General features: G+C 43.8%; 1 protein-coding gene across 2 annotated transcripts in view; it reads left to right on the plus strand.

Moving 5' to 3' along the window:
* EGFLAM (EGF like, fibronectin type III and laminin G domains) overlaps nt 1-17580 on the plus strand; it is a 639867-nt gene that overhangs the window by 555271 nt on the left and 67016 nt on the right. For both annotated transcript variants that reach the window (XM_086960551.1, XM_086960552.1), the window contains exons 13-15: nt 607-796; nt 8300-8425; nt 9532-9775. In XM_086960551.1, coding sequence (XP_086816677.1) covers nt 607-796; nt 8300-8425; nt 9532-9775 — 560 coding nt within the window. The remainder of the gene's footprint in view (nt 1-606; nt 797-8299; nt 8426-9531; nt 9776-17580) is intronic.

Genomic DNA, 17580 nt, shown 5'->3' on the forward strand with positions numbered 1-17580 from the left:
GCCAAATAATTCATCATTTGTCGCATAATCCACAGATTTTAACAAAAAAATTATTTGTAGCGCAAAGTGCTCAAAAGTTGCAAAGATGTGATGACACGTGTTGCTGCGCAGTGGAAGGCCCTTTGCAAAGCTGGACTGCACACCTTTCTGCTGCTTATTGCTATATTTGGGTGTTAAACTGGTACTAATGCGGTGTAAAATATGCCCAGAGAGTGCTACCAAGTTTAAAAATGATAAAATACAGAAGTAGTACTATTACAAAATGTGCTGCATTATACCGCATAATTTGCCTTTTCTTACCGCATAATTTGTCCCTCTCCTGCCACATAATTCCAGCGACCCTGCTATAACTGTAGATGAGTTTTATCAAAACTGATATAGCCCTCAGCAGTGGGCCCTACAACTGTGCAAAATATAGTTTTCTTTCTGACCTCTTTTGATAACGTCACCTGAGCTACAGTGCCTACTCATTTGTGTTGTGAGTCAATACCACAGTGGCAGCAACTAAACTCATAACACTTTCTGCATTGTTTTATGTTTTAATAAATACATATTTTATAATTCCTCATATATCTGATTTCTATAATTGTGTTGCTCTTCTTGTAGGGACAGTACAGTAAAATTACCTTCAGGACTCCTTTATACCTTGGTGGCGCACCAAGTGCATATTGGTTAGTAAAATCAGCTGGAACAAACCGAGGTTTTAAAGGATGTATCCAGTTATTGGTTATCAATGGTAAAATGACGGATATGAGACCGTGGCCACTAGGCAGAGCCTTGAGTGGAGCTGATGTTGGTAAGTATAAGTAATAATTCATATATGTTTTCTGATGTCTCGTTTTTAAATGGAAGCAGAACATATTTGATCAGATGTATGCAAGGTTCCATGTCGGTCTGTATTTTTGAGTTTATGCCTGCTTCTGTATTGATGTACATTAATTAAAAAATTTCATCCAGCAATGGTGATGCTGTGCAATGCGGCTGAAGTCTAAAAAAGGCCTTTGACATGGGCGCCTTTGTCCTTTTGAATGTGTTTGTCATAAAGGAGAGTGATCCAATTCAGGACCTAGAGAGCTGGGATCAATACATGCTCAATATCTGGAAATATCCCCATACCATCAATCTAAAAACAGTTAACAGAAAAAAAGTCTCACCTTTATTTCTCTAGGCGTCAATTAATGGCTACTGATGAATTTATTTTTGTAAGTCATACCAACTGTACACTGAATATACTGTATGTCACATTCGCAGATCTAACTGTGTACCCAAAGATTGGAAAACATATATTTAAACAAGAATATACATATAACGCCATCAAACACATATGGTATATTCAGTGTACAGTTGGTATGAATTACAAAAAAATTGATCAGTAGTCATTAATTGACACTTAGGGAAATAATGGTGAGCCTTTTTTCTCTGTTAACTGTTTTAAGATTGATGGTATATGGTGTATTTCCAGACATACAGCTTGTCATTTTGTAGGCATGTGCACTATACATGTGCGACAGCAACAGACATATGCTCTGTTTGGTGGGCTGGACCTAAAAACGGGAAGAAAGATTACCCAAAGAAAATTATGGTGGAATGCTTTCACACAAGCCATGAAACAACCGCTATAGTATACATGCCCTAAGTCATTGACTGTGAATTGGAGCTTACAATGCAAGGTTCTGCATCATCATTGAGGAAGCCGCTAGGACTTGTTAGCGATGTGTTGTCGCTGAGGTCGCGGTGTGATGTACTGAGTCAGTGCTGGTGAAGTCGCTGGGGCTTGAGATGCACCGGGGTGCATCGAGCTGGGCCGGTAGTCTGCACTGAGATGCGTCACTCTGGGTCGGGCTGGCAGAACCGCCAATGCAATGCATGGCTCTGATTCAGAGCTGCAAGGAGCTACTGGGCACTGGACCAGTTTTTGGCATTGAGATGCACTTGATCAAGCTTACAGAGTTGTTGAGGCAAAGTGAAGTCCTGCACAAAAATTGTGTGGCATAGAGAAGCCTGTTGTGTCTCTGTGGCTTGAGAACAGGAGGTCAGAGGACTAACCCTTGGAAATATTGGAGTCCTGGAACATACAGGCAGGCTGGTTTCATCAGGGCACCTGCCAGCAGAAAAAGCAGTCCTTGGGCAGCAAATCAGTCTGTAATGTAGTTCCTATATTCCCAATAGGCTCTGCGCATTGGAATAATATATCCTATAGATTTGACGTAGGACTTAGGTCAATATGTCTCTATCGAATATACTAAACTTAATTGTGTGTGTGCCAGCTAACTCAGAGGTCACTAGAATACACAAGAAGGGATTCGTTTCTGACAACCGCATAAACATGACAACTTTGTTTCCCAGGAATAAGAATATATCTCTCAGAGTCGCGTAAACAATAGATACCTAGTTCACTCAGTCAATTGTGCATGCTTCGTTTCTACAGAGTTGCAGAGAAATAGTGAGACGGCATTTTCAATAAAAGGGTTTATTGAACAGTCTTCTTTCTCATGCAAGAGAAGTGAACATCTACAATCGTTAGGCAGACTGCAAAGTATAATGCATACAGCCTAAACAGTAATATGAAATAATACTGTAAGAGCATTATATGGTTTCTAAGCCATATAAAAATACATACATATATAACATAGACTAAAATACTCAACTGGTGCTTCTAAAATACGCCTATCCCAATGTACCTAACCTAAGTCTAGTACGAGGGAAGAAGTAAGTATTGTTTAGCATAGGTTTAGTTTTTGCCAAGAATCTACCAAAGGTTTCTCTAGGTTCTAATCAGCTCCATACCTTAGAATGAAGGAGGTCTGGTATCTCTGTCTCGGGAACGCGATTTCCCAACACCCCCCAAGGGGACCCGGAAACACTGGAGCTGGATTCTCGGCAGGGGAAAAGCTGCTTCCTGATCAGTGCGTCAGCTGGAGAGTCAGCTTCCTTCGGCACTTGCTGTAGCGAGCTGCGTCAGGCAAGTAGGTCTTCGAACTGCTCCAAACCACTGTATCTTGCTATAGCAAGTGAAGGTATATTTATACCTTGAATTTGTTTAGGAATGCCATAGTTTGACGAAAAGTCGGGCATATGAACATCATGAATAAACCCCTGGGGAATAGTTGTTCATTGTAAAGTAACTGAGTTCTTGGAGAAATCAATATTCAAGCAAGGGGAAGTTCCCTAATGGCTTAAGCTGGTTTTCCAAGAAATCGTTGTGATGTTTGGTGAACAGAGGGAAGTAACCATGCCTGTATTTGGGTAGCATGGGCTATGCCTAAATAAGGGCTGGATTTCTATGCCTATGTAAGGGCTATGTGAATAGTACCTATATAAGGGCATGAATCCGGAAAATTCAATACGAGCCTAAAATGCCACACAACAAGTCCTTGGGCAGCCAATCAGGTCAGGAGGGCAAACTTCACAGCTTGGCAGTCCTTCTTTCTGACAGAGTCCACAGGTTCACTAGTGATCGGAAGAGTTGGGGTCTGAGGCCCAATATTTATGACTCGTGTCCACTTTGAAGTAAGAAAAGCTTCTAGAGGCTTCCACACCCATAAGATGTTAGGCATCCCTGCAGGAGTACTACGTTGCCTACCGGGAGACACTCGTTCCACATCTCTAGGACATATACTCCAAAGCTGTAGAAAATGGCTTGTTTCTGCCAGAAACAGATGCCACCACGATTGTGGTGATCCCTAAAACACAACCTCCCTCATCAAACAGCGCCAAAAACTGCCCAATCTCCCTCATTAATATGGAGGTTAAAATATTTGCCTCGGTCCAAGCCAACCGACTGAGGTCCTATCTTAGTAAACTGGTCCACTCGGACCAACGTGGATTCATGCCATCATGTGGGACCAGACACTGCCTCAGATGCCTCCATTTAGCCTTAGCAAATCGCCAATCACTAACCCCTTATATAGCACTTCTCCTCATCGATTTAATAAAGGCCTTTGATTACATAGATTGGCAGTATCTGGAGGACGTATTAGTTGAGATGGGCATGGGCCAGCACTTCCGCAACTTGGTTAAGGTGTTATATGCAAGGCCGCAGGCGCGTGTGCTCGCCAACGGGGAATTATCGGAGCTGTTTCCTATTAAGAGGAGGACGAGGCAAGGTTGCCCCCTCTCACTGCTCCTGTTTGCCCTGGCGATGGAGCCTTTAGCATGCCTCATACGGTCCGATGACCGAATTAGGGAATGGAAATTGCCAGGCTCTGAGGAAGACAAAATCGCTCTATATGCGGACGATATGCTGCTCTTTCTGACCAACCCGGCTCAATCCGGTCCCCACTGTCTTCGGGCGCTGCACTCTTTTGGACAAATCTCTGGTCTGCAATTAAATTCCAGTAAGTCTGTCCTAGTCCCTCTCCACATTTCGAGAGACTGCTTTGATTGGCAATCCACAATAACTATCAGAAGGCAATCGTTTAAATATCTGGTAATCTGGGTGGCCCTGCTTCCTGACCTCGCCTGGTCACTCAATGTTACCCCACTGGTAAAGAGAGCTCCAGATGACCTCCACAAATGGCAGACACTACCGCTTAATCCCCTGGGAAGAGTCGCCCTCTTTAAAATGATGATAGTTCCCAGATTCCTCTATATAATTCAAAATACCCCATTTAATTTCCTGCGGACTTGGTTTAAAGAGCTGGACAGCCTGACCACTAAATTCCTTTGGGGCAGGTGTAGACCTCGCATGGCCCTGTCCCAATGCCGAATCCCATCCTTTGACGGGGGTATGGGCATGACTAACTTATACCTGTATTATTTGGCAACTCGCCTACTTACGTTACACGACTGGTTTAACGGAGGCTGGTCTGACTCGGCATACAGAGCAGAGTTGAATGACTTGGGCCTACCCAGGATCTAGGTCTATCCACAGAACATTACCCATGGTGACACAGGTGGTTCTCATGGGCTGGCGTGCCGCCCTGCGCCACATCCAATGGACCAATAAGTTGACCCAATACACGCCACTTTGGCAGGGTACCTGGCTCCGAGAGGTCAGCAAATTAGAGGGATTCCGGGCCTGGGATCTTATTAGCATCTCACAGCTTGGGGACATATAGACAGCCGACCACATGCACACATTTCAGGACTTGCAGACCCGGTACTTCCTACACTCCTCACAATTCTATAGGTGGCTGCAACAGCGCCATGCCCTCCACATACACATGCCAAATGGCATCTCACTACCAGAATATAGTCCCCCTGAGGTGCAAACCATGACAGGTAATCTGGTAAAAGGAGGAATCTCTTGTATTTACCGCTCCCTGACAAACAACACTCCAAATACGTTAGTTCGGCTTAGGAGCCAGTGGGAGGGATGGATCGGGCATGTTGAGGAGGAGGACTGGAGAGATACACTGATGGCTCCCAAAACAGTCCCCACTTCAGCCAGACTCCGTCTGGTCTAATTTTACTATCCGTACCGCCCTACATCATTTGGGAACCTTCACATAGAAAGTGGGTCAACGTACCAAGTGAGAGATTTGGCCAGATTCAGCTGAGTCTCCCATATAGATCCCAATGTATGTATGATCTAATATAAACTCTGTATCAGGTGGTAACCGAATAGCAGTGCTGAATAGTGTAAATCAAAATGTGTGGAAAATGTGATAATAAAATTGGGTAAGAAGGAGGAAAACAATTTTAATAGGTACCTCCCTTTTCCCAACGATAAAAAACAGTGCAAGTGGTAGTATTAACAAATAACTACTCAGGTGGAAGTAATGGTCGACATGTTTCTGCAGTTTACCTTGGGCCCATAGGTCACATACTGCTCCATCAGGACCTAGTATGCTACTGCTGAATGTGGTGAGAAAAGTAAATGTGAAGTAACATAATAATTGTCACCTGAGATTCTCCCAATTTCTAGGAGAATGTAGCCCCACCTCACCTGGCCACAGCGCAGGTAAAACGGACCACAGCTCTGTCCGTCGGTACTCCGGACGTCCTCCCCCAGACAGCCCAGAAGGACGTCCGGAACCGACGGACAGAGCGGTCAATTATTTTTTCTCAAATGTATTTATCTCCTTTGCAGATGTCATGACAATTGTAAATTGGTAGACTGTGAAAATAAGGGGTTCTGTTACTGTAACCCCCCGCCCGCACTTTTTACCTGGCTTTTGATGCATCTTGCACTGTAGAGTACTGGGTCCTTGCTGTCCAGGTTCCCAGTACCTTAAAACTTATCCACAATTGGCCCTTCAGGCCCCCTGTAAGTCCTAAGTAAAAGGTATGTGGGTACCTAGGTCATTGGGACTGAAGAGTGTCCTCTAGAGACCCCTCACCTAGGCCATGCAGACTGCCACTATAGCATGTATGACCTGGTACAAACAAAACAACAAAGTCGACATGGCCAACTTCCTGTGTGCCATCCCAACTAGCACTGCCCAAGATGTAAGTAAGTCACCCCTCTAGCAGGTCTTACCAGCCTAAGGCAGGGCACACTATATCACAGGCTTGGGCATATTTGCATGAGCAGATATGCCCCTACAATATTAGGGTCTATTCCTTGCTATAGTAGGTGCCAGGGAAGTCATAGAAAGCACATGGGCTGGTAACTTGACAATCTTGCGTTCCACAGCACCATAATGACTTCACTGAAACCAGGAGCGTTTGACACCATGCAACTCCTTGAAATAAATCCACACTGATGCCAGTGTGAGATTAATTAAACCATGTACTCAGAGGTGCCCCCTGAACACCTACTGACCCTGGTGTGGACACTGACTGGCTTCAGGCAGCTTGCCACACACAGACATGTTTCTGGACCCCTGGGTGGAGAGCCTCAGCTCTCTTGAACCAGAAACATTGCACATCCAGGGCAGAGGTGTCACACATCCTCCCCCAGTATGGCCAGTGATCAAAGGGGAAGATTCAAAGTCTTGTCGGCTTTGTAAACGATGCACATCCGGGCAGAGGTGGCACACCTCCTCCGCCAGGATGATTCAGTGCTCGAAGGGGAAGCTTCAAAGGCCTGACACCTTTGTAATGCAACCCCCCCCCCCCCCCCCCCCCCCAGCAGATGGCAGCCCCTAGTTTACACACCTATTTTGGGTGGGAAAACTGGTGGCAAACCTTAGAAGAATAGGCATGTACCCACCTCTGTCAACTCCACACCTAAGGTAGGGGAGCACATCTCTCAGTCCCTGTCATCTTAAGGATGGGGAGACCTCTCCAAACAGGGCTAGGTTTATGCCGCCTCTCACAGGAACGTGGCATAAATGAGGGTGTAGCCACCCCAGGTAAGGTGCCCATTTGCCCTCCCAGCTATTCCCCTAAAACACCCCTAAATTTAGTATTTAGGTTGCTCCCCCAGACCTGAAAACTAGATCTGTGATGACCTAAGAAGAAAGAAGACATCCCTGCAGAGAAGACTGAAGACAACATTTGCCTTGGCTCCAGCCCTACCGGCCTGTCTCTGGCTTCTGTGAATCTGCGACCTGCCTTGCAGCCTGTGACCTCTGAAAACCTTGGTAGGAGTGCTAGCTTCAAAAAAGAATCTAATCTTCCATGGACAGCGGACCTGTCAAGAACAAACTAACTCCAAGGACTCCGGATCCAGGTGGATCCGTGTCTCCTGCCCACTCTGCACCCAACGCCCACGACCTGAGTGGTTCAATTGTGCTGTAAAGTCTCCCCAGCGATTCTGATCTTGAGTCCAGCATTGACTGACATCTCCTGATCTCCACAGCAGCGCCTGCAGTGTGAATCCAGAGGCTCCTCCTGACCGCGACTAGTCCGGGTAAAAAGAGTCTAACGGCAAAAGGCACCCACGCATCCGAAGCCCCTGGGCATTGGTAAGCTGAACCAATGGTGCCCCCACAAATCTCTACATCTATACTTACCGCTGCTGTTGTAGGTCTTACTCCTACAACCTCTGGTGCAGCGTGTTTGCCAAAAGAAGAATCTTTATTGAACAGCATTGGGGGCCCGGCTCTGAAATAGCACCCTGCACCCGGCTGTCCCTGTGTTCCCTTCAGTGGTGCATCCCCATGTTATAATGTCATCATGGACCATAGATTGCTGTGAAAATGTGTCCACTTCAATGTGCTGTGCTTTTAAGTTAAATATTTTGAATGAACACCAAGTTATGAATCTGAAAGTTGTAGATATATGGACATGAATGATGTTTAAAATTTAAGATATATTAATCCTGAGAACTACGTGCTCAGTTGCAATACAGAGATCCGGACATGTGGGTAATTCATCTACATTATATAGGAATGTAAAATAGCATGATGCAAATGAAGTTTCAATGGAACATTTCTAATTTCTTACGTCTCAAAACCTCAATGTCCAGGTGAATGTAGCAGTGGAATCTGTGATGAAGCCGCCTGCATCAATGGTGGTACTTGCGCTTCGAACGGAGCAGACTCATATATGTGCCTTTGCCCCATCGGATTCAGGGGTCGACACTGTGAAAGGGGTAAGAAAGCACAGTTACTTTTAGGCTTTGCATTGTGCATGCTGATGGTCAGTGGTGTAGTTTAGAATATGATTCAAAACAGCCCTTTTTTCTCTTTGATCAGAGGCTTTCCTTGTATGCAGAAACCATTGTTAGGGAACCAAATAACCACGCCTATGCTCACCTTGCAAGTAGCAGACGCAACCCTGCCTACATGTCTGTAGATCCTGACATTTCCATTTGTTAAATGATTTGAAATATGGTTATGCCTCTAATTTTTATTCAAAACAAAAAAGTGTCTTGTCACTGTCATTTGGTGGCCCTTGCACTGGCTCCCAGTCGTTTTGCACACCAAACTCTAGATTCTCACAAATCTTCAGAAATGTATCTACAAGACAGATTTATGGGATCTTACATCACAATTCATATCCAGATCCCATTTACAAAATCTAGTCATTTTCTTCCTTTAGATCGCAGTCTCAAAAAAACTCCCTTCCAGAAATCAGACTCTTATGCCCTCATTACAGGTGGCCCAACAAGGAAGGCGATTATTAGTGCATCTTTTAAAATCCAGTACCAAGGGTTGCAGAGTTTAAAAGGTGCAACAATTATGACCTTTACCTAGGGAATATTGTGAGGCATGTGGTAACTATCACAAAACGTGTTATTCCCATTCCTGTGCAAATAGTAGCTTGCACAGGAAATGGAATAGATCGGGTGGCTCATAATGAGGGCCATAGACAGCATCATAATATTTTGCCAAGTCCACATACTCCTTTCTCCTTGGAAGGTAGATGCTTGCTTTCCTAGCTATTTCTGGATCACAACCAATTTGCACTCACTTTGTTCTCACCAAAAAGATTTCCTTTAATATTAGAGTGTGCTGGGGAATGAAGGAGACAACTGGACAACTACACCAATGGTTTTAGAAAGTTAATGTCCCCTATAGTAGGTTAAAGCAAGAGCAAGATTTGTATACCAAGATTTTAGACAGAAAAAAACGAATTATGAAGAATAATTTCCAACATTTTAAAATTATGTATTTAAAGAATAATTAAAAAATATTACAATGATTAAAATAAATAACGTAGTTTCTATATGCTTTAAACGAAACTTTTTTTTATCAGCTTTCACTTTGGCTGTGCCTCAGTTTAATGAGTCTTTGCGCTCATTTGCTGCAACACCTTGGCCATTTCAACCACAGCACTACCTTTCCTTCATTGAGTTTGAAATCACATTACGACCTGATTCTGAGAGTGGGGTTATTCTGTACAGCTACGATACGGACAGCAAAGATTTCATCTCTATTAATATGGTGGACGGCTATGTGGAATTCAGATTTGATTGTGGCTCTGGAACAGCAGTAATAAGGTAAGCTTTCATTTTTTTCCGAATCTAATACTGGCAAATAGACCCTTAGTTACACCATTATTCAGGCAAAAATTCACTTAATATGCTTTGTAGAGCTGGACACTGCATCCTCAACGCACATATCTCATACTGACCTCCTCAAAATTAAGTATAAATGGTGGAAGGTATAGGCAGCCAGCCCAGGCAGTCACCCGCTTAATTGAAACCCACTCCTTCCTTGTTTCTTTTGGTCATCTCATTAGGACAGTGGAGGCTTTCCAGACACCTGAATATGCGTCCTACCCTGACCCCTCCCAGCATGGTCCCAGTTCAGTGGAGAAGTGTGGCTCAGGGGTTAGAGGCGGCAGACCCGGAAGCTGAGATCGGTCCTGGACCAGGGTTCAATTCCCCGCCTCGGCGGGTCTTGGGCTAAAAAATTCCATGGACTCGATAATTCTCGCTCCGGTGCCTTCTCGACTCATGGGTTCACACTCTGCGACTCTGGGCAATAGCTTGCTTAATCTCCACAACGGCCTCTCGCAACGGGATGCCTGGCTTTCACCTTGTGGATACCCTGCCAGGGTTATCTCACAGGGGAATACCAGGAGGGGTTCCCTAAGCAAGTGCTTAGATACCGACCTCGGTCAGTGATTTGCGCTATATAAATACATGTACATTTACAGTTCGGCCATCAGGGCTGGAAGCTAGTAATAACTGTCCAGAAACACCATGAAGATGCTCCTCTAGGAGAACCAGAGTTTTTAAGCTTTCATAAATTGCAGACTCCAGAGAAGTACTTGTACTACTGTACTCAGCCAGTATTTCATTCTGTTTTTAAATTCCACATTGAGGAGGCATATGTATCAATCCCAAGAGAGAACAGACATAGCCAGGAATGGAACATGTGCATGCTGGGACAAGGACTAATTCCTGGAAAGCTTTTGTATTCATAACACTACTTATCCTGTAAAGAAAAGGAAGACCAGTCTTCCAGCGCGAGGAACTCGCCTGCACATGTCTTGAGGAGTTACCTTAAACAAGAGAAAAGAGCCAAGGCCCAGGTTACTGATATGATCTTCATGGTATATTATAGTCTTTACTATACCGGAGATATCACCAGTTGAAGTTACAGTTACAAATGTCTACAACTGGACCAGCAGCTAGTCACATGTGGCTATCAGTGCCATCTCAACTCCTGCATGTGCCCAGATATCTGTAAGTGCCCCAATACTAGAAAAACCTTACTGTGACTAGTAGGGTTTGAGATATTTATTTTGATATTTGTGGGTATTTGTAAAGCGCAAACTTTCGCTCCGGAAGGAGCATCTTGGCGCTGAGCATGCGTGTGGGAGATAGGTGGTGAAGGATCTAAATAGCTGCCAATACATAGGTATCTGATTGTTGATATACCCATGTCTTCAGTTGTTTCCTGAAGAGACTTTCAGTCTCGATCAGTCTGAGATTTACGAGCAAGTTGTTCCAAGCCTTTGCTGCCAGGACTGTGAAGGTTTTTCCACCCCTGGTTTTGTACTTGAACCTCGGGATCTTCGTGAGGTTGGCCCCTGAGGATCTCAGACATCGTACGGGGTTGTACTGAGTGAAGCGATTGACAAGGTAGTGAGGACCTGTATTTTTCAGGGATTTGAACACTGTAAGTAAAAGTTTAAAAAGAATTCTCTTGTGAAGTGGCAACCAGTGGAGGGCGTTCAATGCTGCTGAGGCCGAAGATTATCTGGGGAGTTTCAACACTAATCTTGCAGCCGTGTGCTGTATACTTTGCAACTTCTTAAGGGTGGACTTTTTCACTCCTGCCATTAATCCATTGCAGTAATCGAGTCGGGAAAGTACTAGTGCTACCACAACCGATTTCCTAGCGGTGATGGGGAGGAAGTCAAGGAATTTCTTTAAAGATTTAATTAGTCCAAAGCAGCAACCAGCCGTGATCCTGGCGTGATCGTCAAAGGAAAGGGATGCATCAAATTGCACGCCCAGGTTGCGCGCAGAAGACACCGCACTAGGCGGGGCCTCTGAGTCTTTGGGCCACCAATCTTTCGGGCAGAAGGATACATTTTTACCCAATGGTATGATTTCGGTTTTCCCACTGTTGCATCTCAAGTGGTTTTTATTCAGCCACTGGAATACCTCGGTGAGACAATTCCGAAATCGCAGCTCTGTATCCATGCAGTTTTTGTTGATGGAGACGACAAGTTGGGTGTCGTCGGCATATGACGTGACAAGGATCCCATGGGACTCTATCACAGCGAGGGGTGCCATATAGATGTTAAAAAGAAGTGGGCTTAATATGGACCCCTGCGGTACACCCGATGTAATGGGTTTTTCGCTGGATAGGTAGGGACCCAAGGACACAGATTGGGACCTATTGGACAAGAAAGATTTTACCCATGCCAAAACTGTGTCTGTCACGCCAATCTCTCGCATTCTATCAATCAGGATGACATGAGAGATAGTGTCGAACACTGCTGTTAGGTCAAGCAGGATGAGGACGGCTTGCCTTCCCTCATCCTGCAGGAACTTGATGGAATCATAGAGTTCTATCAGAGCCGTTTCGGTGGAATGACCGGGGCAAAACCCAGATTGCTGGGGATGCAGGATGTTATGATTCTCCACAAATGTTTTTAGCTCCCAATGTACTATCTGTTCAGTGATTTTTCCTAGAACAGGCAAGAGTGAGATGGGGCGCATGTTGGTAAGATCTGTTGGAGATTTATTCTGCTTCTTCATCAGGGGTTTCACAATAGCCTTTTTCCATTCATTAGGCACTACCCCTGAATCAAGGGATGCGGTAATGATCACGTTGATGTTAGGGTTTACTACCTCGATTAGATGGTGCAGAATGCGAGGAGGACAGGAGTCGGATGGTGCTCCTGATTTGCAGGCCAAAATTGCCTTGCGGGTCTGCTGGAGGGAGACAGGTTGGAAGCTGCAAAGGGAAGGATGGTTGTCAGCTACCTAATGAGGAATAATCAAGGGAGGCGGAAAGTCCTTTTGAATATTGGCGATTTTTTCCACAAAGAAATCTGCAATTTGGTTACACAGAGTTTCAGAGGGAGGAATTTCAGGCAGAAGAGCTTTAGGGTGGGTGAAGGATTTGACTATGGAGAAGACGGTTTTTTGCTTCTGGTGGGCTTCATTGATGGCTTTTGTATAGTACTGCTTTGTAGCCGCCTTTATACTAGAGAGGTATGATTTCCTCTGCTGAACATAGAGGGCTCTTGAAGCCTCGTCATATGTTTTCCTCCACTTCCTTTCTTTTATTCTACATAGTAGATGACTCTCAGTTAGGGCCTGGGTGTACCATGGTGCATTTAGTTTTCTTTTAGGACATTTCACGTGGTCCCCTTTTGGATCAGATTTTTCTGAGATAATTTGATCCAACCAGACGTGAAAGTTGCGAGAATCGACCGACACATCTCCTATCAATTTAGGGGCCTGTGCCAGTGGTTGGGAGTCCAGCTTAATACGGTCGGTCACCTTTCTCCAATTTATTGTGAAGGAAGGTTGAGGGCGCTTAGTTATGAGTGAGGCTTGAGCTTGTTTCTCGATGTCAAAGGGAATGAAACTATGGTCAGTCAAAATTTGTGGGATGGGGGGGACGTAATCATAGTGGTTAAGTTGGAACAAATACCATCAAGAGTATGGCCAGCTAGATGGGTGGGTGCGGTAACTAGTTGAACCAGTCCAAAGATATTTAAAGTGTGTTGGAAACAGGTGGCGGGAGGGTCGACGCACAATTCCAGTTGCATGTTCATGTCTCCTAATAGGGTGAAGTTGGGGTAATGTAACATAAGTGACCCAAGAGCTTCATCTAGGGAGTCTATAAACGGGGTGGCATTGCCTGGGGGGCGATAGATTAGTCCTCCTGAGAAAGAGGTGGAGGCATTAATTTTAATCGAGAAGCCGATGCTCTCAGTTTCTTTAAGGTGGCCTAGATCAAATGTATGGCATAAGAAGGACTTTTTAATAATGAATGCAACCCCACCTCCTCGCCCAATTGGCATGTCCCGCCTGAAGATAGTAAAATCCGGAGGGAGGGCAGTAGCCAAATCAGGATTGGAAGAGTCGTTGAGCCATGTTTCGGTTATAAAAAGGGCGTCCAGGTCGTGACACGTTAATAAATCTTGTGTGTCTTGGCAATGGCAGGACAAGGACCGGGCATTAATAAGTCCTCCCTTAAAGTTATTAGAGCTGCGCCTTGGGGGGGCAGAAATATTATGCGTCTCTGTAGATATCCAAGGGGACATCCATTTACAGTGTAAACATGAGAAGGGGCCCCAGAGAAGGTCAATAGGGGGACATCCCTTACACGGTTCACCGACTTTAGATCGTAGTGCCAGTAATTCCTTACTGTCGTACCTGATGGTAGGTGGTTGTTGGCCGGCGTGCCCTGTGCCCGACGCGATCCTGGTGCGGACGGGCGCAGACGGGCTTGGCTTAGGCGCGGCTTCGGCGCGCATCCGGCGCGCCCGCTGCGCCGTCTGGCCAGCCTACACATTATATAGGGAGAAAGGAGGGTGGGAGGACGGCGCGACTAGAGCGCTCTCCCCCCTCACCAAAGATGGCGCCCACCGCCGCCGAGTGTCGGCTGGAAAGCGGCTGGGCAAAGTGAAGGGAAGTCAAAAAATGGTCAGAGTGTCAGTGTGCCTGCATTAAAATTCCCGTTAACACTAAAATAAGCCCCCAATAATAAAATCACAGCAAATGTAAAATCGCTCTAAAGTGCAATGAGTATTCGTTACAAGTATAAAGAATGTCACCACGTTATGGCAACACGCAGCTCGCAGCCCCAGTTACCCTCACTAGGGAGAGCTCCGTTAGGCACCGAGCTCGATGTGAGGCTCTGTTAAATATTCCAGGAGGGCGGGAGGACGGCGCGACTAGAGCGCTCTCCCCGCTTCACCAAAGATGGCGCCCACCGCCGCCGAGTGTCGGCTGGAAAGCGGCTGGGCAAAGTGAAGGGAAGTCAAAAAATGGTCAGAGTGTCAGTGTGCCTGCATTAAAATTCCCGTTAACACTAAAATAAGCCCCCAATAATAAAATCACAGCAAATGTAAAATCGCTCTAAAGTGCAATGAGTATTCGTTACAAGTATAAAGAATGTCACCACGTTATGGCAACACGCAGCAGGCACCAACAAGAAAAAGACACCTCTGAAACACATAGTGAGAAGTCTACTATTTCGTCATCAGTCCCTCAACTTTACCCATAGGGCTCAGTTGGCCTCTTAGCTGTTTTACTTCATTCACTGTTAGTATTAGATGGCAAAACAGTGAGCCGGTAACTTGGACCAAGCAAGGATGTGCTAAGTATTCCTCAGGCGGGAATACCATTTTCTGGGATGTGAGTGAATTTTAATTGCTATAGATTTGTGCCTCCTTTTTTCAGGGCCTCCTCGTGTACTACAGGAGGCCAGATCAAAGTACAGCTGGTGTACCAGTATTATGCGTACCACACCATCCCTCAAGCCCCCATGTTTAGAGGGGATATCCAAACACTTGTGAATTTTACTGATCTGATGTAAAGGATCCTTATTGCCTAACTTTCGCTAGAGTGTTCATTGGTAAACTGTGTTATAGCCCCTAGCATGAGGGCGCTGTAATAAAGATTGGGTTGGGCCGTCATACCTTGAAGGTATTAGAACCTTCTAGTTTTCTTTCAAGAACATAGTACTGTACAAGATCTTATCAATTCTTTATTTTTTTCTCTCACTCTCTCTTTTATTGTACTCAATTCCTCCTTATGATATGATCAGCCTGATAATGCCTACAAATCAATGCCATAACCAGCTGTCAATGTCCACCTTGTCTTTCAGACCAAGTACATCGGGACCTGACACTTCCCTAGAAATCTTAACTTTTTAGATTTTAATTTCCTTCATGGTTCGTTGAATGTAGCGACAAAGATGCAAAGATATAGTAAGGATTGAAACAAATCAGAATAATGTGGGGCTATGGAGATGTAATAGAAGACACCCTTTTGGGTACCTACATTATGATCATAAAAAGAATATTGTAAATAACTGCAATTGGTGCTTTTCTCTGGAGCATGATGAGCAACAGTGCAAGGCCTTCTCACATATTGCAGTATTGGAGCATGGATCTTTGCTTGCTGTGCATAGACGGAAGTGAATATGCACACATATATTAGTATTGCTTGAGGTATGTCCTAGGTATATCTAGCCGGATATCTCTTTTTCAGTCAGTTTGACGTGCACCTTCTCATTACTTTCTGCTTTTCATGTGATATGATGCAACAGGGATTAGTGCAATAAATGGATATTTCTCACCATTATCCAGTAGATAATATGATTACCAGGCAACGTGTATGCCTTGGTATTTGTAAAGGAATTGAGGTGCTAGTTGAGGAGGATGAGTACCCATTTAAAATAATAACTTCAATTATTTTTAGGGAAGCTCATAAAGTCATTAAATTAACCTCAGTTCACCCCCTGGTAGCTATGACACGGAGAAGATAAGCTGACCGTATAGACCTTGCGTAAAGCATTTACGCAGTGCTCATTGCTCAAACAGTAATGAAGTCAAAACACAACAAAAGAGAAATAGCAAACCAATTTTGAAAAAACTAAACATTTTGAAAAATAGAGTACATTTCAATAAATAAAATGACAACAAAAAACAAAAAACAACAAAAATCTGCCAAGTAAATCCAGAGCTATGAATTTTTAAAGTTTGAATTTAAAAATAGCACTGAAAAGCATTAACTACCAACTGTGGTAACCTGGTTGCGCATGACCAGGACAAGCCTACGTTTTAAGGCCAACCGCGATGGAGCACTGGTTAGATACGGATCACTGAAATATTATCGGCGGTCATATTATCAACTTGCTAAAATATCGTTGAAAAATTATCGACGACAAAAATATCGACTTTCTATACTTATTACACAAACTACAAAAATATCGAGTCAACAATATTTTTTCCTGAAATTACCCCTAACACTACAAAAATATCGACTACTAAAATATGGACTACTAAAATATAATTTTAAAAAAAATATCGAGTTCAGTTTTGTACCCTTTCATGTCTAAAATACCATATTAATCATCAATAAAAGTCATTGCTCTATACTAAAGACATTTTACATATAATACCTGTTACTTTTATAACATTCCTATTTATCTACATTTGCTATACATTCTATTAAATGCGTTCTATCATTTTAAATAAATACTTTACATTTAACAAGCATTTTCATTACTTTTGTTCACTTACACATCTATTTTATTTAACAACTAACCTGCTTTAATGCGGAAATCACCACATACCACCATTCTCACATCAACAAACACACCAATTAAAAAAAAAAATTCAAACTAGCCTATACAATGCTTCATTTCATCCTACAACCAATCAAATCAAAGCACACAAAAGACACATACTATAAAAGGGATGCATGCATTCTACCATTTGTTGCTGCTAACTCTATAGAAAGAAGATGCCAACACTCTGAAGATTTTGTTCCTGAACAAACATCTTTAAAGATCCAGCTCACTAGCTAATTATTCAAGTAAGTTACAGTGCATAATTTAGAAATCTAAATTAGTAGTGTACTATTTTACTTATATCTCCTAACTCTTGCACTTATTTTATTTTTATGTCCTCCTACATTTCTGATAGAAACTACTCCAAATAAATTCCTAATACATGCTCATATTTCTTCACCTGGAAAATCAGATAGTAAGTATATATTAATGCTCTGTTATACACCAACTGCTGTTTTTAAACACTATTGCACAAGATTCATTCTTTATTTTAAACATTTTATTCACAGATATTCGGAGATTTTCC

This window comes from Lissotriton vulgaris, chromosome 3_1 (genome assembly GCF_964263255.1).
Source record: "Lissotriton vulgaris chromosome 3_1, aLisVul1.2, whole genome shotgun sequence".
Classification (NCBI taxonomy): domain Eukaryota; kingdom Metazoa; phylum Chordata; class Amphibia; order Caudata; family Salamandridae; genus Lissotriton; species Lissotriton vulgaris.